The 23852-nt window shown below is 41.1% G+C and overlaps 2 protein-coding genes across 3 annotated transcripts in view; both read left to right on the top strand.

The window, feature by feature from the left end:
* The window catches only part of SEC23B (SEC23 homolog B, COPII coat complex component), a 53220-nt gene extending 40138 nt beyond the window's left edge, over positions 1–13082 (top strand). For both annotated transcript variants that reach the window (XM_066387050.1, XM_066387049.1), the window contains exons 18-20: positions 1768–1923; positions 2280–2345; positions 12617–13082. In XM_066387050.1, the coding sequence (XP_066243147.1) occupies positions 1768–1923; positions 2280–2345; positions 12617–12706 (312 nt within the window). In that variant the 3' untranslated portion in view covers positions 12707–13082. The remainder of the gene's footprint in view (positions 1–1767; positions 1924–2279; positions 2346–12616) is intronic.
* An 8559-nt stretch (positions 13083–21641) lies between these two features.
* Positions 21642–23578, top strand: SMIM26 (small integral membrane protein 26). The gene is made up of 2 exons (XM_066385427.1): positions 21642–21832; positions 23261–23578. The coding sequence occupies exons 1-2, from the start codon at positions 21715–21717 to the stop codon at positions 23413–23415; spliced, it is 273 nt and encodes a 90-aa protein (XP_066241524.1). The 5' UTR covers positions 21642–21714; the 3' UTR covers positions 23416–23578.
* The last annotated feature ends 274 nt before the right edge of the window (positions 23579–23852 follow it).

Raw genomic sequence — 23852 nt, 5'->3', positions numbered from 1 at the left:
TTATTGCTTTCTGAGTTGTCAGGCAAGGACCAGTTCCTTTTCCTCAGTAAACTTTTTATATGCACTGCTACCCTTTCAGAGTTACATTAGAGTTGTCAACACCTATACATTCAGGACTCAAGTTTTTCTGTGAAATAACGTGGCACGATGAACTGACGCTGGGTCCATGGATCTCGGGCTGTCTGTAGATGGCTTCCCCAGCAGAGTTCATTCTTCCCTCAGAGTTTCATTCCCTAAGAAAGACAGTTCTTTTTTTAAAAAAATTTTTTGAGAAAGGGAATTTTTAAACCGAGCATTACAGTGAAGTATTCTTTTTCTTCTATTGTACATTCTTTACCTTCAGTAAGTTGCTTTGGTGGTTGACTTGACTTCATAGTGCCTGTACATTAGAAGTCATTTCAAAAAAGAAAAAAGTGATTTCAGATGTCCTAGAAAGATAAAAATTGTGTTTCAGAATTCTGTTAAAATAATTCATTTTCTAATACTATTGGGCATCTTTTAACTTTAAACTTTTTTTTGTTAGCATATTAACACCCAGTCAGCCAGCCACTTGCCCACAGATGGCCTAGCCCAATGGCTGTTTGTGACCAGCTGCTGTTCCCACTTGCTCATTTAAGAACAATAATCATAACATAGCTTTCTTTGCCTTCAGCTCATTCCTTATATACATCTCTGCCCACAGCCTCTGGTTCTATTCATTCATGCATTTATTGAGGGCCTTCTGTGTGTAAGTGATTGGTTCTGTTGACAAAGACAATGACATTGTTCTCGCCCTCCAAAAGCCCCAAGTCTGCTGGTAGTTGGTGTTCTTATGAACTCCTGGACCCTAGTGAGCGTATGGTAATTTCCTCCATGCTACCAGTCAGTCAGAAAGTTAAGACCTAGAAAATGTACTGGGAAGTCAAAGGGAGAGGAGCCTACAGAAGGAAACATCTGAAGAGCAGCTTTTCTGGTGTCCGATGAACAGTTCACATCAGAAAGCACTTCAGCTTATTTGTAAAGATACATTAATCAGTTCAAAATAATTCCTAGATGGAAATGGAAGAAGGAATGAGATACAAAGTGTTTAGCCTAGTTGGGGAGACAGTATTTACTTTCCTCACTTACTATATTGCCTTCTACTCGTTGCCTAAGTCCCATGCTTTGATTTGTATAGCTTTTATATACTATATGTGTGTGTGTGTGTGTGTGTGTGTATGTGTGTATGTATATATATATACATATACTTACCCACCAAGAATACCCCACTCAGAGCCCAGGGGAGCAGGGAATGGGGATGGGGTCTGTGCCACTAGATCTGTGGTTACTCTGTACTGGAAGAGGGTGTACACATGTGTTGACTTAAAAGAGAGGGGGGATGGATTTTATGGGGGCAGTCTGCAAACCCCTTTGCCTCTCTGGTTTAAGGAAATGAGAGGCTAGACTGAGTGATGGCGGTAGAAAGGAAGGGAGCCCATAGTTCCTTGGCACAGTGACTCCCTGGCACTTTGGCTGGTGGTGCTCACAGTCAGAAAGGGAAGAGGAGCTGGGACTGATGACTCAGTCTTCTGGGAGAGCTGTGTAGTTGGGGTCCTGGCTGCACCTCTACTCTCACACTGCTAGCCCGCTCCACCTGGATCCCCTCTGAAACTTGTCATTCTTGACATAAGACTTCTTCACTGGAAACACATTTGTATGTTTGGGGCAGGGGTAGAGTTAGAATGGGAAGTGTCAAAGAAGGCCATTGTTCCAGTGTTTCCACAGTACTTTTGGTTTGGTTTGTTGTAGACCATAGCCCAGTGGCGTAAAGCTGGGTACCAGGACATGCCCGAGTATGAAAACTTCAAGCACCTTCTGCAGGCACCACTGGATGATGCTCAGGAAATTCTGCAAGCGCGCTTCCCGATGCCACGCTACATTAACACAGAGCACGGAGGCAGCCAGGTGGGTGAGGTCCAGTCTAGCTTTAGTATTTAGTTGTTTGTATGGTATATTTTATGACTATAAATCCAAACAGTATGGTTAATATTTTATGTGGCGACATAAACTGACATACCGATCAACTCAAATATGACTTTTTAAATGAGTGGTCAGAATATGTTAATGTAAAAGTAAGTGATTCTCAAAATAAAATACATTTTATGCTTCTGGAATTCGAATAAATTGAGGGCTATTGGTCTTAGACTAAATAAATAGGTTTCTGTGCTGTAAAAAAATTCTAATTTAACAAAGTAAATATTAAACTTTTTTTTCTACTACATTAATATTAATGCCACTTTTAATCTTGAATTTTTTTTAAGGCTCGATTTCTTTTGTCCAAAGTGAACCCATCTCAGACACACAATAATCTGTATGCTTGGGGACAGGTAAGAAATTATCAGGTATTTGGGGAGGAGGGCAGGCTACTTTTTAAAAAACTAGTTAGAAATTGTATTCTTTTTGGCACAGAGACAGAATAACTTGGGTATTTGCCTGGGAAATACCTTGAAAGTAGCTTGGGTTTGAGGGTGGTTACCCACAGTATGATCTGACAGGTTCAGGCCGGAAGACAGAACTCCATAGTGTGGCCTCTGTGTGGCTCCGGACACAACAACATTGCCCAAGTCCTCCTCCTCCTCTCCTTTCTCTCTCTCTCCGGCGGGGGCAGGGCAAAGACTTCTACAGCTGCTCACCATTGGTTCTGTGTCCTCTACTTTTCAGCCTCCGATCCCTTCTTTATCTAATTATTCTAACCCTTTATGTCTCTCCCAAATGAGTCTTTTCTTTCATTCTGTTTCCTTATAACATTTCTAAAATTAAACTTTTCTGAGGTAATTGTAAATTTATATGCCGTTGTAAGAAATAATACAGAGATTGCCCTCTACCTTTCCCCAGTTTCCCCCAATGGTAAGATCTTGTAAGACTGGAATGCAGTATAGTCGGGGCGCTGACATTGATACAGTGCAGATGCACATTTTCATCAGCACGAGAATCTTTCCTGTTGCCCTTCACTAGTCACACTTGCTTCCCTCTTGCCGCCACCCCTTTCTTAATGCCTGGCAACTGTTAATCTGTTCTGCATTTCCTTAATTTTGTCATTAAGAATGTTCTCTGTATGAAGTCACATGTTACATAACCTTTGGGATTGTCTCTTTTTTCTTCAGCATAATTATCTAGCCAGTCGTCCTGGCGTTGTATGTCAATATTTGCTTCTTTTTATTTGCTGAGTGGTATTCCTTAGTATAGATGTACCATAGTTTAATCATTCACCCACTGAAGGACATCTGGGTTGCTCAGTTTCTGACTAGTAGGATAGAGCTGCTTTAACTATTCCTGTATGTAAATTAAAGCATCAAAAAGGTTTCTTTTGAATGTAAGTATTCATTTCTCTGAAATAAATGCCCAAGAGTACATTTGCTTGGTTGGTAGTTACATAATTAGTCTAAGAAACTGCCATACTGTTTTCCAGAATGACTGTCTTCCATCCCCTCTATCAGTGTTTGAATGATCCATTTCTCTCCACCCTTGCCAGCATTTAGTCTTGTTGTTCTTGTTTTAGCTTTTCTGATAGGTGTGTAGTGGTGTAACACTGTGGTTTTAATTTACATTTTCCCAGTAGCTTCTGATTTTGAATATCTTTTTATGTGCTGCTTTTCCATCTGTGTATCTTCTTCGATGAATTCTCGGTCTTTTGCCCATGTTCTAATTGGATTATTGGCTTTTTTTACGGTTGAGTTTTGAGTTCTTTATAAATTCAAGGTAATAGCCTTTGTTGGATATGTGGTCATGTGTATCTTCTCTCATTTGTAGCTTGTCTGTACATCCTCTTCACGGAGTCTTTTGCAGAGCACAATTTTTTGTTTGTTTTTTTTTTTTGTGGCAGAGACAGAGTCAAGAGAGAGGGACAGACAGACAGGAAGGGAGAGAGATGAGAAACATCAATTCTTCATTGCGGTTCCTTAGTTGTTCATTGATTGATTTCTCATATGTGCCTTGACCTGGGGGCTACAGCATACCGAGTGACCCCTTGCCTGAGCCAGCGACCTTGGACTCAAGCTGGTGACCTTTGCCCAAACCCGATGAGCCTGCGCTCAAGCTGGCGACCTCGAACCTGGGTCCTCCGCGTCCCAGTCCGACACTATCCACTGTGCCACCGCCTGGTCAGGCTGCAGAGCACAGTTTTTAATTTTTATGAAGTCACTTTATCAGTTTTTCCTGTTATGGATTGTGCTTTTGGTGTCAAATCTGAGCAGTCTTTGCCTAGCCCTGGATCCCAAAGATCTCCTGTGTTTGTTTTCCTGATTTTATGTTTATATTTTCATCCATGAACTAATTTTTATGTAAAATATGAGGTATAACTATTTTTTGCAAATGAATGTCTAATTCCTCCAGTACTATTTGTTGAAAGAAGCTACCTTCCTTCCACTACATTGCTTTTGTATCTTTGTCAAAGATTAGTTGGGCCTGATTAGTGGTGTAACAGTGGATAGAGCATTGAGCCGGGAACCTGAGGTCTCAGGTTCGAAACCTGAGGTCGTTGGCTTGAGTGTAATGTCATTGACATAATATGGTCGCTGGTTTGAGCCCAAGGTCTTTGGCTTTAGCAAGGGGTCACTGGCTCAGCTGGAACCCCCTAGTCAGGGCACGGATGAGAAGCAATCAGTGGACTCAGTGGTAGAGCGTTGGCCTGGCATGTGGATGTCCCAGGTTTGATTCTCAGTCAGGGCACTCAGGAGAAGCGCCATCTGCTTCTTCGCCCCTCCCCCTCTCGCCTCTCTCTCTCTCTCTCTCTCTCTCTCTCTTCCTCTCTTCCTTTCCCTCTCTCTCCCTCTCCCTTCCTCTCCCTCTCCTTGCTGCGGCCATGGCTCAATTGGAGTGCGTTGGTCCCAGGCACTGAGGATGGCTTCATGCCCTCCACCTCAAGTGCTAAGAAGAGCTCAGTTGCTGAGCAACAGAGCAACACCCCAGATGGGCAGAGCATCGCCTCCTAATGGACTGGCCAGGTGGATCCCTGTTGAGGAGCATTCAGGAGTTTTTCCTTCTGCCTCCCCTCTTCTCACTGGAAAAAAAAAAAGCAATCAATGAACGATTAAAGTTCCACAACTACAAGTTGATGCTTCTCATCTCACTCTTTCTCATTTAAAAAAAAAAAAAAAAGATTAGTTGGGCATATTTATGTGAGTCTATTCTAGGTTTTCTGCTTCCTTTTATTGATCTGTTTCTCTCCCTCTACTAACACCACACAGTCTTGATGACTGGAACTGTCTTAAAATCATGTAGACTAATAGTCCCACTGTTGTTGTTTTTTTTTCAAAGTTATCTTAGCTATTCTAGTTTTACTGCTTTTACATATGAATTTTAGAATATACTTGTCTATATATTTAAAAAATCTTGCCGAGACTGAATTGATTGCTCGGTGGTTTAGAGCAGTAGTCCCCAAACTTTTTAGGGCCACGGACTGGTTTAATGTAAGAAAAGATTTTCACAGCCCTGCCTTTAGGGTGGGATGGATAAATGTATCACGTGACTGAGACAAGTGTCAAGAATGAGTCTTAGACTGATGTAACAGAGGGAATCTGGTCATTTTTAAAAAATAAAACATCGTTCAGACTTAAGTATAAATAAAATGGAAATAATGTAAGTTATTTATTCTTTCTCTGCAGACCGGTACCAAATGGCCCATGGACCGGGGGTTGGGGACCACTGGTTTAGAGCATTGTCCCAAAGCACAGAGGTTGCTGGTTCGATCCCTGGTTACACAATTGATATTTGCATGTTTATTTTGTTTATTTTGTATCCTCTGACCTTAACTGAGTCACTGATTACTTATTTGTTGAGTTTTTTGGTAGATTCTCTAGGACTTTCTATGTCATGTCATCTACAAGTGGGGAGAGTTTATTCCTTTCCAATTTGAATTATCTTTTATTTTCTTGTTTTATTGTCTTTTTAAAAAATATATATACATATACATGTATATATATAATTAAGTGAGAGGTAGATACAGACTCCTACATGCACCCCAACCAGGATCCACCCAGCAAGCCCGCTACTAGGTGATGCTCTACCCATCTGGGGCTACTGCTCCATTGCTCAGCAACTAAGCTATTTTTAACACCTGAGGCGAGGCCATGAAGTCATCCTCAGTACCTGGGGCCAACTTGCTCAAACTGTTTGGGCTGTGGGAGGGGAAGAGAGAGAGGAAGGGCGTATGTGGAGAAACAAATGGTTGCTTCTCTTGTGTGCCCTGACTGGGAATCAAACCCTGGACTTCCACACACTGGGCCGATACTCTACTGCTAAGCCAACTGGCCAGTGCCTCATTGTCTATTTTTAATGTCATTGATTTCTGCTCTAATCTTTATTTTCTTCCTTCTGCTTGCTTTAGGTTTATTTTACTCATTTTCTAAGTTCCTGAAGTAGGAGCTTAGATTATTGATTTGAGACTTTCTTTCCAGTGTATACATTTGGTGTGTTATCTTAATACTTTTTCAGCACTGCTTTGGCTGTGTTCCAGTTTTAATATGTTATATTTTTATTTTTATTCATTTTAATTTTTTTAAATTCTCTTCAGAGTTCTTTGAGTTGGATTATTTAGAAGTGTTGTTTAGTTTCCAAGTATTTGGAGATTTTCTTTGTTACTGATTTCTTTTTCCTTTTTTTTTTCTTTTAAGTTAGAAGAGGGGGAGATAGTGAGACAGACTACCACATGTGACTGGGATCAATCCAGCATCCCCGTCTGGGACCAACGCTCAAATCAACTGAGCTATTTTTAGCACCTCAGGCTGATTTACTGGGACCTACTGAGCTCTCCTCAGAGCCTGGAAAGACACTCATACCAGTCAAGCCATTGGCTGTAGTAGGGAAAGTGGAAGAGAAGGGGAAGAGGCAGGAGGAGAGAAGCAGATGGTCACTTTTCTTGTGTGCCTTGACCGGGAATTGAACCTGGGACAGCCATATGCCAGGCCGATGTTTTATCCACTGTGCCAACCATCTAGGGCCATCTGTTACTGATTTCTATTTCCATGGTTAAATTAAAACTATTTCCATGGTTTTAATTCTCGTAAGTTTATTGAAGTTTGTTTTATGGCCAAGGGTATATACTGTCCTGGCATATGTTCCATGGTCCCTTGAACGTGTGTCTTGCTGTTGTTGGATATTGTTCTGTAAATGTTAGATTCTGTTAGTTGGTAGTGTTGTTGAGCTCTTGTTTAGTTCTGTCAGTTGTTGAGAGTGTTGAAGTTTCCAACTCTGATTGTGAATTTGTCTGTTTCTCTTTTGAGTTCTCTCAGTTTTTGTCCACATATTTTGTAGTTTTGTTGTTTGTTTCACACATAGGATTACTATGTCTTTTTGGTGGGTTGACCTTATATCATTTATTATATAATGTCTTCCTCTATCTCTTCCTCTATTTGTTTGCACTAATATCTACTTTATCTGACATTAATAAAGCCCTCCTTTCCTTTATTCCTTTTAGTTAAAAAAATGTTTGCATCATATATCTCTTTTCATCCTGTAACATTCAACTTGCTTCTATCATTATATTTGAAGTGAATTTCTTATAGACAGCACATACTTGTGTCATTGTTTGTTTATTTTTATTGTTTGGAATCTATTCTGCTAAACTCTTATAATTGATGTATATATAATAGGATTTCCATCTTCTCTTTAGATTTATGTTTGATGTTTGAATAAAATCTGTCACTGATGTATGTGGATGAAATATTTAACACAATTATATAAATATCCATATTTTTGCTTACTTTTTTTTGTTTTTAATTTACCATCTTAGATAGTTTTAATTTTATTTATTGACTGATTTTAGAGAGACAGGAAGGGGGCGAGGGAGAGAGAGACACATCCACCCATTGTTCTTATTTATGCACTCCTTAATCCGTTCTTGCATGTGCCCTGACCAGGAACCAAACCCACAATCCTAGTGTGTCGGGACAATGCTCCAACCAACCGAGAGCCATTTGGCCAGGGCCACTTACTGTGTTCTTTATCCTTCTTGATACTCCAAGGTTCCTTCCTTTATCATTTTCTTTCTATGCAGAGAGTTTCTTTAGCCATTCTTTTAGAGTAGGTCTGCTGGTGATAAAATCTTAGTTTCCCTTCATTTGACAGTCTTGATTTCCCTTTCATTCATGATGTATGTTTTCTTTGGATATAGGATTCTAGTGATATTCCTTTTTGTTAGGTAGTTAAAAAATATTTTGCCCCTCTCTGGCCTCTGTGGTTTCTGATGAGAAATTCACTGTTATTCTCACAGTTTTTCCCCTGTAGATAAGGTGTCATTTTTCCCTGGATTTTTTTTTTTTTTTTTTTTAGATTTTATTTATTCATCTTAGAGAGAGGAGACAGAGAGAGAGACAGAGAGAGAAAGGAGGAGGAGCAGAAAGCATCAATTCCCATATGTGCCTTGACTAGGCAAGCCTGGGGTTTTGAACCGGCAACCTTAGCTTTCCAGGTCGACACTTTACCCGTTGCACCACCACAGGTCAGGCTCTGGCTGCTTTTAAGAATTTTTCTTTGGTTTTAGTTTTCAAAAAGTTAAAGTACTATGTGTTTTGGTGTGGATGTCTTTGAATTTATTCTACTTGGAATTTTCTTAGTTTCTTCTTTTATGTCTCCTGGAAAAATTGAATAGTTTTCAGCCATGATTTCTTTGAATACTTTTTCAGCCTGCCCAGTTTTTCCTTTCTTTCTTGGACTCAAATGTTAGGTGTTATTTTTTTAATCTCCAGTTTACTGGGTTTTTTTCTCTGTTCCCTTTCTGCTGTTGAGTTTATGCACTGAGCTTTTTATTTGTTGCTGTCTTTTTTTCTAAAATTTCCATTTCCATTTGTTCTTTTTTATGTCTTTCGCTTCTTTCCTGAGACTTTGCGTTTCTTTGTTGAGGCTTTGTTTATTCATTTGTTCTCAATTGTGTTCATTGTTGCTCATTGAAGCATTTTTTTCATGGTTGCTTTAAAGCAGGAGTCGGGAATGTTTTTGACTGAGAGAGCTATGAACGCCACATATTTTAAAATGTAATTCCGTGAGAGCCATACAACGACCTGTGTATGTTACGCGTTATCCAATAAAAATTTGGTGTTGTCCCTGATGACAGCTGTGATTGGCTCCAGCCACCCGCAAGCATGAACATGAGCGTCAGGAAATGAATGGATTGTAATACATGAGAATGTTTTATATTTTTATAATAATAACGTTATTATTATTTTTTTATTAAAGATTTGTCTGTGAGCCAGATGCAGCCATCAAAAGAGCCACATCTGGCTCACGAGCCATAGGTTCCTGACCCCTGCTTTAAAGTCTTTGTCAGATTAATTCTAACATTTTAGTCAACATGGTGTTAACTCTTTTTAAAATTTATTTATTTATTTTATTATTACTTTTTTGTATTCTTCCAAAGTGAGAAGCAGCGGGAAGGCAGACAGACTCCCTTATGCACCCGACTGGGATCCACCTGGCATGCCCACCAGGGGCAATGATCAGCCCTCTGGGGTATTTCTCTGCTGCAATTGGAGCCATTCTAGCAGAGGCCACAGAGCCATCCTCAGCGCCTGGGCCAACTTTGCTCCAGTGGAGCCTTGGCTGCAGAAGGGAAAGAGAGAAATAGAGAGAAAGGAGAGGGGGAAGGGTGGAGAAGCAGATGAGTGCTTCTCCTGTGTGCCCTGGCTAGGAATTGAGCCTGGGACTTCCCACGGCCCATCTACTGCTGAGCCAACTGGCCAGGGTGGTGTTAACTCTTGTTGACTCTCTTCATTTCTTTGATATCTTGGTTCTTGGTATGACAAAGTATTTTTGATTGAAACATGGACATTTTCATATTTGTTAAGAGATTTTGGATCTGTTTAAACCTGATGGTTTAGCTGGCTTTTTGTCATGCCACTCTGCCAGGGAAGGGGCAGGGCTAGGGGGGAAATTTCCTTACTTCCAGGTAGAGATAGAAGTCCAGGTTTTCCATTCGCCTCTATTGATACTTCATCTCCCCAACTCCCACCTCATTTCCACCGCTCCTGCTTTGGAGATGGCCTTATTACTGTTGGGCGAGGTGAAAATGCTGACTCTCCACTAAACCTTTTCTGACACTACCCCAGTGGGTGGGTAACAGACAACTTATTATTGCCATTTGGGGGTAGAAGTCCATGATTTCTGCTGATAACCATGGGGACAAGAAGACTGTCTATTGGGGGTAAAATTCCCAATGCCCCGGTGGGGTTGTTAAGGGTACCTTGTTACTGTCATGTGTGAGTGTAATTCTAAGCTGCCTACTCAGGCTTTGCTGGTATGGATGGTTTGGGGCCACAATTTTATCTGGCATCTTTGGCTTTAGTACATTGGTTATCTAACATTTTTCTGTCTTGCTAGGCTGCCCTAGTCCTTTGGCTAGAGAAATGGTCTTTTATTGTTGTTTTTATCTGTGCTTAGTGACCACTTGCCAGCTTCTGCAGCCCCAAGTCTGGGACATAGGAGGTAGAAAGAAAACCCAGGGCATTCAACACGGTGTTGTCCTTGGATCCCAGGGTCCCTATTTTGTCTGCTCTCTTCTCTGTTCCTTTCAGAGTCTTATGCTTATTTAATGTAAAATATCCTGGGTTTTTAGTTGCACCAGTGGAAGGAATAGGGAAAAGTACATCTACTTCTTCCTACAAGAAGTCTTTTTATAAAATTTTAATCATGTTTATATTTTTCTAATTATAATAGCAGTAAAATTTTATTATGAAATTTGCATATGTAAAAAAGATTAAGCCTAACCGGGCGGTGGCGCAGTGGATAGAGCGTCGGACTGGGATGCAGAGGACCCAGGTTCGAGACCCCGAGGTCGCCAGCTTGAGCGAGGGCTCATCTGGTTTGAGCAAAAGCTCACCAGCTTGAGCCCAAGGTTGCTGGCTGGAGCAAGGGGTCACTCGGTCTGCTGAAGGCCCGCAGTCAAGGCATGTATGAGAAGGCAATCAATGAACAACTAACGTGTCACAATGTGCAACGAAAAACTAATGATTGATGCTTCTCATCTCTCTGTTCCTGTCTGTCTGTCCCTGTCTATCCTTCTCTCTGACTCTCTGTCTCTGTAAAAAAAAAAAAAAAAAAAAAAAGAGAAAATTAAAATTACCTATAGTGTAATTTTAATTACAGTTAACTAGAGTTAACTGTTTTTGGCTTCTTGTTAGGTGATACAAAATGTGTGTGTCTTGTATATCTTTTCTTTATTTTTTCCCCTCTTTCCTTCTTTCCCTCCCTTCCCTCCCTTCCTTTCCTTTCCCTCACTCCCTCACTCCCTCCTTCATTCCTTCCTTTTTTAAAAATCAAGAGTTCTATTCAGTTTTTTCCCTTAATATTAAATAAACATAAGTATTTTCTTTTAAATTTCTTTTTCTTCTTTTCCAAGTGAGAGGAGGCAAGATAGACAAACTCCCACATTAGCCCCAACTGGGATCCACCCTGCAATCCCCATTTGGGGTCTATGCTCTGCCCATCTGGGGCCATGCTCATAACCGAGATATTTTGAGGCTCCACAGAATCATCTTCAGTGCTTGGGGCTGATGCACTTAATCCAATCGAGCCATGGCTGCAGGAGTGAAAGAAGAAAGAAAGAAAGAAAGAAAGAGAGAAAGAGAGAAAGAGAGAGAGAGAGAGAGAGAGAGAGAGAGAGAAAGAGAGAAAGAAGAGAGAAAGAGAGAAAGAGAGAGAGAGAGAGAGAGAGAGAGAGAGGGAGGGAGGGAGGAAGAGAGAGAGAGAGAGAGAGAGAGAGAGAGAAAGAAAGAAAAAGAAAGAAAGAAAGAAAGAAAGAAAGAAAGAAAGAAAAAGAAAGAAAGAAAGAAAGAAAGAAAGAAAGAAAGAAAGAAAGAAAAAGAAAGAAAGGTAGATAGGTAGGTAGATAGGTAGGTAGATAGATAGATAGGTAGGTAGATAGATTAGATAGATAGATAGATAGATAGATAGATAGATAGATAGATAGATAGATGATAGATAGATAGATTAGATTAGATAGATAGGGGGGTAGAGAAGCAGATGGTCACTTCTTGATAGATAGATAGATAGATAGATAGATAGATAGATAGATAGATAGATGATAGATAGATAGATTAGATTAGATAGATAGGGGGGTAGAGAAGCAGATGGTCACTTCTTCTGTTTGTCCTGCCTGGGACTCGAACCTGGGACATCCACATGCTGGGCTGATGCTCTACCACTGAGCCAACTGTTCAGTGGAAATACTGATTCAGTCCTTTGTGAACATACCATTGTCAAGCTTCTGTAGTAAGGAGAGCATTTAAGAGCATTGGGCTAGGTGCTGTGGCATAGTGGTGGGGAAGATGAGAGGCCTCGAGATGTGTGGGCCTCAGGAGCTTACGCCAGGTGGGGAGCCAGACTCTGGGTCAGAACTGTGGAGAGGGGAGGCACAGAAGAGTTCAGGCACCAGACAGTTCAGGACTGTCTAGTGGCAGGGATGGCTTGAGCTCAATGGGTCAAGGAGGGATTTTGTGAGGAATTGATGCTTCAGTTGAAAGAATTAGTTAGCTAGGCAAGGGATGGGGTTGGCGGAGAACGCATAACAGAGGGACAATACTTGCGAATGTTCTGAGTCCTTAATAACTCATAAATTCTAAACTATTTTTATGATACCTGCCAATAAACCTTTATTATTAAATTTCAGGAAACGGGAGCACCCATCCTAACTGACGACGTTAGCTTGCAGGTCTTCATGGATCATTTGAAGAAGCTGGCTGTCTCCAGTGCCTCTTAAAGTGGGCATGTGTGCTGGAAATTAAAGAAAACACTGTCAATTGTGTTCATAATATTTATAAAGGCTTAATTAACATTCCATTCACTTTTCTCATGGATTAAATAAATAATCAAAGGAAGTGTTGTATGTAATAACTGTTTATAATTTATTTCTTTTTCTTATCTGTGCCCCTTTTCTCATAAAATTACAAAGTCATAAATGTTTTGGTACTTATAAATGTTTATATGCTTTTTGTATCCTAACTTTGCAGTCTATATAAAGTCAGAGGTAATGTATTTTTACACCCTGTTTAGATGAAAATGGTAATGGTCAGAAAATAAATTTGAATGAAGAAAGCACTGGCTAAAATAATGGTAATACAGATTTGATTTCCTGAGGTCACTGTGTTTCTGCGTGTGTGTGTTTTAAGCAGCTCTCCCAAGAGATATTTACTGAACTTATTGTTCATTTACTGTCTAAAATGTTAATAGGTCAAAGAAAAGTTTGAAATACGCAAATTCCGTTGAGGTGCAGTGGTCTAGAGTGGCACTGTCTCTCAGTCATGTATAGCATTCCATGTGAACAGTCCAGCCTGGGTGGACACGAAGAGTGGCTCTAACACAGACAACACATTTATCTTGTGCACAAGTAAAGAACTTTTTAACAGGTACTGTTTTTTAATCAAAGTGTATTATATGCATGTTAATAATTAAAAACAAGCCCTGGCCAAGTAGCTTAGGCTGTTAGAGCATTGTCCAGATATGCTAAGATTGTGGGTTTGATTCCCAGTCAGGGCACATACAAGAATCAACCATTAAGTGGAACAACAAATTGCTATTCCACCCCTCCCTTTCTCTCTTTTATATCAATTAATTAAAAAACAACTTACCCTGCCCCAGGCGCTAGAGTGGTTCTGGTCGCTGCAGAGCGACGCCCCGGAGGGGCAGAGCATCGCCCCCTGGTGTGCAGACCGTCGCCCCTGGTGGGCGTGCGGGGTGGATCCCAGTCGGGCGCATGCGGGATCTGTCTGACTGTCTCTCCCCGTTTCCAGCTTCAGAAAAATACAAAAAAAAAACAACAAAAAAAAAACTTACCCTAAAGAGCTTATAAAAAATAAGTTTCCTCCACCCCCTAAGCCAGGCATGGCCAACATACGGCTCGCGGGCCGGATGCGGCCCACCTAATAAGTTTATGCAGCCCGTGATTAAATTTTTTTTTATAAATTTTTATTAATTTTAATGGGGTGACCAATAAATCCAGGTACATATTGATTAAATTTTTAATATTCTCCACACAACACACTGTGAAAATGAAATAAGTGGTACTTTTAAATCATTATACATAAACTACGATATCTAACCATTGTACAACAATGGAAGTTAAAATCTCAGCTACTCAGAAGCGGAAGCATCTTTGATTATTGGAAATCGAGATAGTTAAGAAGATAGTGATACGTGGAAAAGAATTCTGCGTGTATCTAACCTAGGGTTAACTTTCAATAATTGGTCAAATGGATTCGTGATACTTCTTTATTTTTTAAAAAAATTCCATTATAGCCTGACCTGTGATGGCGCAGTGGATAAAGCATCGACCTGGAAATGCTGAGGTCGCTGGTTTGAAACCCTGGGCTTGCCTGGTCAAGGCACATATGGGAGTTGATGCTTCCGGCTCCTCCCCCCCTTCTCTCTCTCTGTCTTTCCTCTCTCTTGGTCTCTCTCTCTCCTCTCTAAAAATGAATAAATAAAAAAATGAAAAAAAATTAAAAAAAAAAAATTCCATTATAAAGATTTACAACTTTTGTACTCATCTGTGCAATTTTTATAAGCAATTGAATATTGGAAAATATGGAAATTAAAAGAAACTTGCCAAGGAATATTTAGTAATCTTCAGCTCAACTTATATTTGTGAACAAACTTTTTTTTTTATGAATCTAAAAGTACAACAAGGCTCTGGCCGGTTGGCTCAGTGGTAGAGCGTCGGCCTGGCGTGCGGGAGTCCCGGGTTCGATTTCCGGCCAGGGCACACAGGAGAAGCGCCCATCTACTTCTCCACCCCTCCCCCTCTCCTTCCTTTCTCTCTCTCTCTTCCCCTCCTGCAGCCAAGGCTCCATTGGAGCAGCGTTTACCCGGGCGCTGAGGATGGCTCTGTGACCTTTGCCTCAGATGCTAGAATGGCTCTGATTGCGGCAGAGCGACACCCCAAGATGGGCAGAGCATCACCCCCTGGTGGGCATGCCGGGTGGATCCCAGTCGGGCGCATGCGGGAGCCTGACTGCCTTCCGTTTCCAACTTCAGAGAAATACAAAAAAAAATAATAATAATATTAAAAGAAAAGTACAACACGATCAAGATTGAATGATTTACATTTGGAAGCTGTGTTAAGATAGCTACTGCAGCCTGACCAGGCGGTGGCGCAGTGGATAGAGAGTCAGACTGGGATAAGCTCACCAGCTTGGACCCAAGGTCGCTGGCTTGAGCAAGGGGTCACTCAGTCTGCTGAAGGCCCACAGTCAAGGCACATATTAGCAATCAATGAACAACTAAGATGTTGCAATGAAAAACTGATGATTGATGCTTCTCATCTCTCTCCTTTCCTGTCTGTATGTCCCTGTCTATTTCTCTCTCTGACTCTTTCTCTGTCTCTGTAAAAAAAAAAAAGCTACAAGGATAGAGCCAGATATTAAAAAAATAATAGCAATGCAAAGCACCTCAACACATCACATTAATTTTTATTAATTTGTTGTACTAAATTATTTATTCATAAATTACATAATAGAATTTTGTTTACTTAAAAGAATTTTGTATTTAATATTTTTTAATTTTAACATTTTGTCTGGCCCGTGAAAAAAATTTTTCTAATCTGGCCCGGGGGCAAAAACTGTTGGCCACACCTGCCCTAAGCCTAGACCTACTTCTCAGAGGTAACTGCTTTTAACCTTTGCTTTCAAACTTGTTGATGTATCAATTTTAGCCAGTATCCATTTCCATTTTTAAGAATAAAGTTTTTAAGACCTTATTGCCATTTAGTTTTAATCAGATATACCTTTATTTTTATATTATAATAGTAAAATTTACATTCCAGCCTACAACCATACGTCTTTTGTCTCAAAGTTGATTCTGAAAGTTGACAGCTAATAAAGATTATCTACACAGTAGAGATAATATAAATAAATATAAATATTGTTCATGTCCGATTCAGGTAGTATTACATTTTTCTCCAGGGGTTTGATGTTGCAGTTCCAGTGCCACTTCAGGGACAATATTTCTAATGACAAAATCACTTTTCTTACATTCCAGCATTCCACAGGTAGGTTTGTTCCTTTTTGGATGATGATTTATATTTGCTGTTGTTGTTTTTCCCTAGAGTTTCTAATTGTTGAGAGAAGAATTTGTTTTCTATTAAGGAATTGCTGTTTTGTTTTTCTTTTATTGATTTTAGTGAGAGAAGCAGGGAGAGTGAGTGACAGAGAGAGAGAGACAGGAACATCATGTGCCCTGACTGGGATCGAACCAGCAACCTCTCTGCTTTGGGGTGATGCTCTTAACCAACCAAGCATCCAGCCAGGGAAGGAATTGCAGCTTCTTATTCTACTGAGTAGATGCATCAGCTTCTCATTGCGTCACTCTAGTTGTTTGTTGATTGCTTCTCATTTGTGCCTTGACTGGGGGAATTGGTGGGGGTGGGGCTCTAGGTGAGCCAATGACCTTTTGCTAAAGGCAGTGATCTTGGTCTCAAGCCAGCAACCGTGAGATCATGTCAATGATGCCCCGCTGAAGCCAGTGACCCCTTGTTGAAGCTGGTGAGCCTGCGCTCAAGCCAGTGACCTTGGGGTTTTGATCCTGGGACCTCAGTGTCCCAGGTCAATACTCTATCCACTGCACCACCACTGGTCAGGCTGAATGGAGTATTCTTTAGAGCAGGGGTCGGGAACCTATGGCTTGCAAGCCAGATGTGGCTCCTTTGATGGCTGCATCTGGCTCGCAGACAAATCTTTAATAAAATAACATTAAAAATATAAAACATTCTCATGTATTACAATCCATTCATTTCCTACTGCTCATGTTCATGGTTGCGGGTGGCTGGAGCCAATCACAGTTGTCCTCCGGGACAACACCAAATTTTTATTGGATAATGCATAATGTACACGGGTCGTTGTATGGCTCTCATGGAATTACATTTTAAAATAGGTGGCATTCATGGCTCTCTCAGCCAAAAAGGTTCCCAACCCTGCTTTAGAGGTTACTGATGTTCTTAAACATAGGCCAATTGCTGTGACAGCTGTTATCCAGGAGGGTATTTTTTGTTTGTTTGTATGGACTCCTGGGTGAGTTTTCTATTCCCTAAGTCATTTTTCCATCTTACATGACATTTTCTTAAAAAAATAAAAAACACGTGGAAAACAATTCACTGAATCTGTTCTGGCTTCCTACTTGACAGTTTTACTGAGTATAACATTCTAAACCCCGAATTTATCTTTGAGGATTTTGGAGCAACTATGTCGTTCATTCCACAACTAATTCTTGAGTATTTGCTATGTACAGAGTAGTCTTCTAGACACTGGGAAGGAAGCCAGTAGGACAAAACTTCTGCCTTCATGTAGCTTATGGTCTAGCGAGGGAAGAACAACAATAACAAACTAGAAGTAAATTATGTAATTTATTAGAATGAGTGCTATGGCTCCAGCCTGCTGGTTGAGTGGATAGAGCATTGGCCTGGCATGCCGACATCCCAAGTTTGATCCCCAGTTAGGACACACATGGGAAGCAATCATCTGCTTCTTTTCCCTGTCCTCTCCCCCTTCTCTCTGTCTTCTTTCATAGCCAGTGGCTCGATTTTTCCGAGCATGGGCTTCAGGCGCTAAGGATAGCTCAGTTGGTTTGAGCATTGCGCCCCAAACAGGCATTGCTAGGTGGATCCCAGTTGGGTGCATGTGGGAGTCTCCCTGCCTTTCACTTTAAAAAATTAATTAATAATAATAAATAATGAAAGAATGAGTGCTATGTAGAAAAATAAAGGTGGGAACTATTAATTGGATGTTGTACCATAGATTGACTCTGTAGCTCTGTCTTCTGGATTTTTATGTACTGCCTTTTGCCTCTGCTCTGCATTCTTGGGAAGTTTTCCTATCTTAAGGTGTTTAACAGTAACATTTATACTGATAGAAGGGAGGCAGGAGCAGGAAGCATCAACTCCCATATGTGCCTTGACCGGGCAAGCCCAGGGTTTTGAACTGGCGACCTCAGTATTCCAGGTCAATGCTTGATCCACTGAGCCACCACAGGCCAGACCAACAGTAACATTTAAATGCCAAGAGCTTTTATTTTCTGTAGCTTTCCTATAGAATACCTTTCTTATTTTTTGGATATAATTTTTAATTGAGTTACATCATAGAGGAGAGTACATAAAACTGTGTACAGAATAAGGCTGAAACTTCCTTCTTGGGCCATTCTGTTTTACTTTAACAGAAGAATGTGATAGACCTAGCTCACTTGGATGTTCTCTCCAGTGAAATGAGTTGCAGTGCTGGGCAGAGGGGACATCACTGGGTGACCTAATGTAGAAGACATGTCTATTTCCAGATAGAACGTGGAGGTTGGGATTAGTGTTTTATGGACAGCAGCCACCCCAAAAGGGGAGCATGGAGTCCTGTGTGCCCAATGAGGACTGTGAATTTTATCTTAGAGGCAAGGAAAGCTTCTGATTTTGCTTAGGGTGTGATCAGTATGAATTTTAAAAACTCGAGGAGAGGGACAGGATAGATGGGAGGAGGCTGGAATCCAAGCGAGGTCTGAACAGAGGTATATGTTTATACAGAGATTACAGATGGGATGTTAGGCAGGAGGATGAGGCCAGGTTTCTGACTTCGGTGGTCATTCTCTGAATTATAGAAAAAGAAAGGTTTCTATCCTATTGCGGCATAGCATTGATAAATTTAATTCTGGACATGGTGAGTTAAGGAACTTGTGGGATATAACTGAAAATACCGAGCAGGTTGGCAGTAATTAATATGGATTTGCTTTCAGGAGAATTGAGATTTTTGTTTGTTTGGTTGTGTGTGTGTGTGTGTGTGTGTGTGAGAGAGAGAGAGAGAGACAGACAGACAGACAGACAGGAAGGGGGGGGAGAGATGAGAAACATCAATTCTTCGTTGTGGCTCCTTAGTTTGCTTTCTCATATGTGCCTTGACCCAGGGGCTACAGCAGACTGAGTGACCCCTTGCTCAAGCCAGTGACCTTAGGCTAAGTCTGGTGAGCCTTGCTCAAACCAGATGAGCCCATGCTCAAGTCCATGACCTCGGGCTTTCAGACCTGGGTCCTCTGCATCTCAGTCCACTGCGCCACTGCCTGGTCAGGCGAGAATTGAGTGGATTTGGAAGTCATTAATATATAAAGTAAATAATGAGTAAAGTTACTCAGAATTAGAAGAGAAGGAAACTTGAAACAATATAAATTTTTCTGTTATTTATTTATTTATTTATTTATTTATTTTTTTATTTATTTATATTTTTCTGAAGCTGGAAACGGGGGAGAGACAGACAGACTCCCACATGCGCCCGACCGGGATCCACCCGGCAAGCCTACCATGGGCGACGATCTGCCCACCAGGGGGCGATGCTCTGCCCCTCCGGGCATCGCTCTGCCGCGACCAGAGCCACTCTAGCGCCTGGGGCAGAGGCCAAGGAGCCATCCCCAGCGCCCGGGCCATCTTTGCTCCAATGGAGCCTTGGCTGCGGGAGGGGAAGAGAGAGACAGAGAGGAAGGGGAGGGGGGTGGAGAAGCAGATGGACGCTCTCCTGTGTGCCCTGGCCAGGAATTGAACCCGGGTCCCCCGCACGCCAGGCCGACGCTCTACCGCTGAGCCAACCGGCCAGGGCCTAGATTTTTCTGTTTTTATCAACTTCATTGAGCTATAATTTATATACAGTAAATGCACCCATTTAAAGTGTATAATTCAGTAAGTTTTGTCAAGATTATGTACACATGAAACCACCACCATCAACATACAAGAACATTTCTATTGTCCTCATGTCTCCTCAGTCCCCATTTTTAGTCCTTCCCTTTCTCTACATTCAGCTATAGGAAACTACTGGTTAGCTTTCTTTCACCAGATTAATTTGCTTCTAGAATTTTATGTCTGGTTTCTCTTGTGTCTGGCTTTCACGTGGCTTAATCCACTTGAGATTCATCCATGTATTTGCATGTATCAGTAGTTCCTTTTTGCTGCCAAGTAGTATACCACATTTATCCATTCACTAGTTGGACATTTGGGTTCTCATTTTTTTGTCTCATGAATAAAGCTTTGTGTATATTTACGTACATGTCTTTGTGTACATGTCTGTGTGGATGTACTGTTTTCCTTTCTTTTGGGTAAATGAGGGGTAGCTCAACTTTTTAAGAAACTGCCAGTATTCCCAAGAGGTTGTGACATTTTATGTTTCCACCACAAAGGGTTCTGATTGTTCCAAGTCCGTACTACTCTCAGTGTTCTCACCAATTTTTTTTCAATCTAAGTTTTAGTCATTCTAATAGGAGTGTAATAATGTCTAGTTGTGGTTGACTAATGATGTCCCTGTGTTCATTGGCCATATGTATATCTTCCTTTGTTAAGTATTTGTTCAAATTTGTTGCTTGCTATTTAATTGGGTTGTCTTTAGATTTTTACTTTATTTAGTTTTTCTTTATTTATTCATTTTAGAGAGGAGAGAGAAAAAGAGAGCAAGAGAGAGAGAACAGGGGAGGAGCAGAAAGCATCAACTCCCAGATATGCCTTGACCAGACAAGCCCAGGGTTTCGAACCAGTGACCTCAGCGTTCTAGGTCAACAGTTCACCCCCTGTGCCACCACAGGTCAGGCTAATTGGGTTGTCTTAATTTTTGAGTTGTAAGGCATCATATATATTGTGTCAAATTATATGTATTTTGAATATTCTGTTGCTTGTTTCATTTTCTTAACCGAGTTTTGAAGAACAAGTTTTAATTTTGAAGGTGTCCAATTTCACAATATTTTGTTTTGTGCTAAGAAACAAGAAATCTTGGCTTGTCTCAAGTTGGCAAATATTTTTCGGGTTTTTTTTATTTAGGTTTGTTGTTTTAGCTTTTAATTTCAATCTATGATCCATTCAGAGTTAGTTTTTTTGTGTTGCAAAACACCAATTTCTAGAGGATGAACAAAACGTAGAAAGAGTCCAGGGAAGGATTTGGAGGTGCCAAACAAAATGCTTTTGAGAATGTAAAAGGAGAAGGTGGGGTCTGTGGGGTTAAATACTGTAGACGTCAAGTTTGATTATGGCTGAAAAATACATCCATATATGGCAATTTGAGTGTCCAGCACTGTGAAGCACATCACTTTTGCTCTCAATTTGTTTGGTCTTTTGGAGTCCGGGTAGATTATGCTTTGAAGAAATGTATGGATAGGAGAAAAGGTGAAGGTGGACACAGACGAAGAATTTTTGTTGTTGTTCTTGAGATAATGGGCACATTTATATGATGAAGGGTAAAAATAAAATGAAAATGCGTGGGAGGTGGGGGAGAAGTAAGGTGTAATTGATGGGAAAGGCCCTAGAGGAAGGAGTAAGAATGGGACCCAGAGCATAGTGGAGGGATTAGCTTTGATGTGGATAAACCCAATGCTCACCCAGACAGGGCTCCAGAAAGTAAAAGGGGGAAGAGTTTGCAGGGTGAGACAGGTGAAGGAGGAATGGAACTAATCTTTACAAAACCATCTGAAACCTGTTAAGGCAGGCGGTACAGTTTTGTAAGTGAGAAGTTCGCTCTCAGAAACTGTCATTTAACAGGTCATTTGGCATGCACGGTTGTGCGTTCGCAGCAAAGCAAAGAAACCATCCCAAGCACCTGAAGCAAAGGTCCTCGACCTGTGTCCAATCCCAGGAGCGACTTTCCGTACTACACGCCCCAGGATGCATCGGGACAACTCTGCATTGGAGGCAGCGCCAGCGGTTGTGACGCACAGGCCGGAAGACCCGCCTACCTCCTGAGTCTCGGAAAATCGAAATCTTTTCGTGGTCCCGCAATGCGTCCGGACCAGGCCACGACTTGGTATCGGCGGATGTCCGCTTTCTACGCCTTGGGCACCTGGAGCCTGTTGGGCTCCTTGATTTTATTCGGCCGGAAAAAGAGCAAGCCATTAGGTAGGGCTCTCCAGCCTGACCTTCCCCCGGACGTGCGGCCTTGGTGGGGTATGCGCAGGGATGACCCGAGCGGCCTTGCTGTGCTATCAGCGAGCTAATCTGCACAACTGGGGAATGGTTGCTTGGAGCCACTCGTTATAATGGAGTCTGCCAGGAGCTACATTTTTAATTCTCTTATCTAAGTCTTCTTCATATTTTGAACGAGGCCGGCCCTTATACTCAGAATTTGAAGGATCAGTAATGTTCGAAATGCAATTTTCAGACCCTGGACGGCGGTGCTTCTGTTAGCATTAGTCCTGGTCGCATTTGGCGAGCAAACAATTGGCAGAGTTTGTACCAGCTAAGGAATAAATAGTAAGACCTTCCCCGTTACTGAGTGGAAAGGAAATCCCTTAGCTTTCCAAGATGTGCTTGGAAATCTGAATATACTTCTCTAGTCGTTTAGTGGTTGCCTGGGGCTGGATGGGAGGAGTAATGCGGAGTGACAGCAAAAAGGGGTTTCTTTTTGTGGATTAAAATATTGTAAAATTGTTGTGCTCGTTGCTTAGACTTGAATATACCAAAAACCATTTAATGATACGTTTTAAATGAGTAATTGTATGACATGTTAAGTATGTATCTCAGTAAAGCTGTTATGTTGAAGCTGTGCTGAAGATTACATTTAGTGATGAAGATTGTCAGTGCCCTGAATGTACACTGTCCAATATTGAGCGTTTAAAAATATTTTAGTTTATGTAGTGGTCACGTTTTGTTTGTTTTTCTTGTTTACGGAAATAAAATGGTGTCGGTATCTAATGAGGGTGGGGATAATTCTATTTTATTTACAAAACTTTACTAATAATTTACATGACTGATTTCAAAATTAGAAGTTAATAATTGAGGTGTTCTAGTTTTTTGTTTGTTTTTTCTGAAGTGAGAAGCAGGGAGGCAGAGAGACTCCCGCATGAGCCTGAGTGGGATCCACCAGACATGCCCTCTAGGGGGTGATGCTATGCGGATCTGGGCCGTTTTTCCGCTGCAACGGAGCCATTCCAGTGCCTGAGGCGGAAGCCATGGATCCATCCTCAGTGCCCAGGCCAACTTTGCTCCAATGGAGTCTTGGCTTTAGGAGGGGAAGAGAGATGAGGAAGGAGAGGGGGAAGGGTGGAGAAGCATATGGGCGCTTCTCCTGTGTGCCCTGGCTAGAATTGAACCTGGGACTTCCACACGCTGGGCTGACATTATCACTGAGCCAGCCGGCCAGGGCTTGAGGTGTTCAATTTTTTAAAATGGTGATGAAGTAGGACAAAAAGATGTCTCAAAAAAGGAAGTCCTGGACCAAGTAATTCTTGTCTTAGTTTATTTTATTTCCAGGACTTTACTAAATAATTTTGATGATTACTTCCTAAGTAAAAAGTTAATAATTCAGGTGTTCCATATTTTTTAAAGGTGATGAATTAGAGCAAAAGGATGAAATAATTGAGCCCCCGAAAGGGTTTTATGTGGAAACGATTATCACATATAAAGAAGATTTTGTTCCAATTACTGACAAGATCGCCAACTATTGGAAATCATGGACTGGAGGCCCTGGACCAGAATCATGATTAACGGTGGAATTCTGAAAACCAGGACTTTGGTTCAGCGTATACATTTGATAGATGCCTTGATTTCCATTTTATGTTTGTGAGATGTGTATACATTTAACTAATTTTGCTGTAAAATAGTCACTAATAATATGCAATAAATATTTCCTTGAGGAAAAGTAAATTTGCATATTCAACAAGTGTGTCCCTCTGTACTTTCATGAGTGAAAAGTTAAAGTGAAAATTTACATTGAGGTCTTTAAGCTTGCTTTCTGAAACTAGTGAATAAACTTTATATTTCCTTTATGTTTCCGTCAGACATGGCTTTAGTGGTCCATTAATGGTTAGATTCAGCAAATCTCTATTTTCAGTTTGGGATTTGTAGCAGCCCTTTGGATACTGTTGGGTACTTGGTAAATATGTTATGAACTAAGTAGACAGCTTGTTATTTAGAAACA

The sequence above is a fragment of the Saccopteryx leptura genome, chromosome 5, assembly GCF_036850995.1.
Source record: "Saccopteryx leptura isolate mSacLep1 chromosome 5, mSacLep1_pri_phased_curated, whole genome shotgun sequence".
Taxonomy (NCBI): domain Eukaryota; kingdom Metazoa; phylum Chordata; class Mammalia; order Chiroptera; family Emballonuridae; genus Saccopteryx; species Saccopteryx leptura.
Note: the sequence above shows the minus strand (reverse complement) of the source record. Positions and strands in the feature narration are given on the sequence as shown.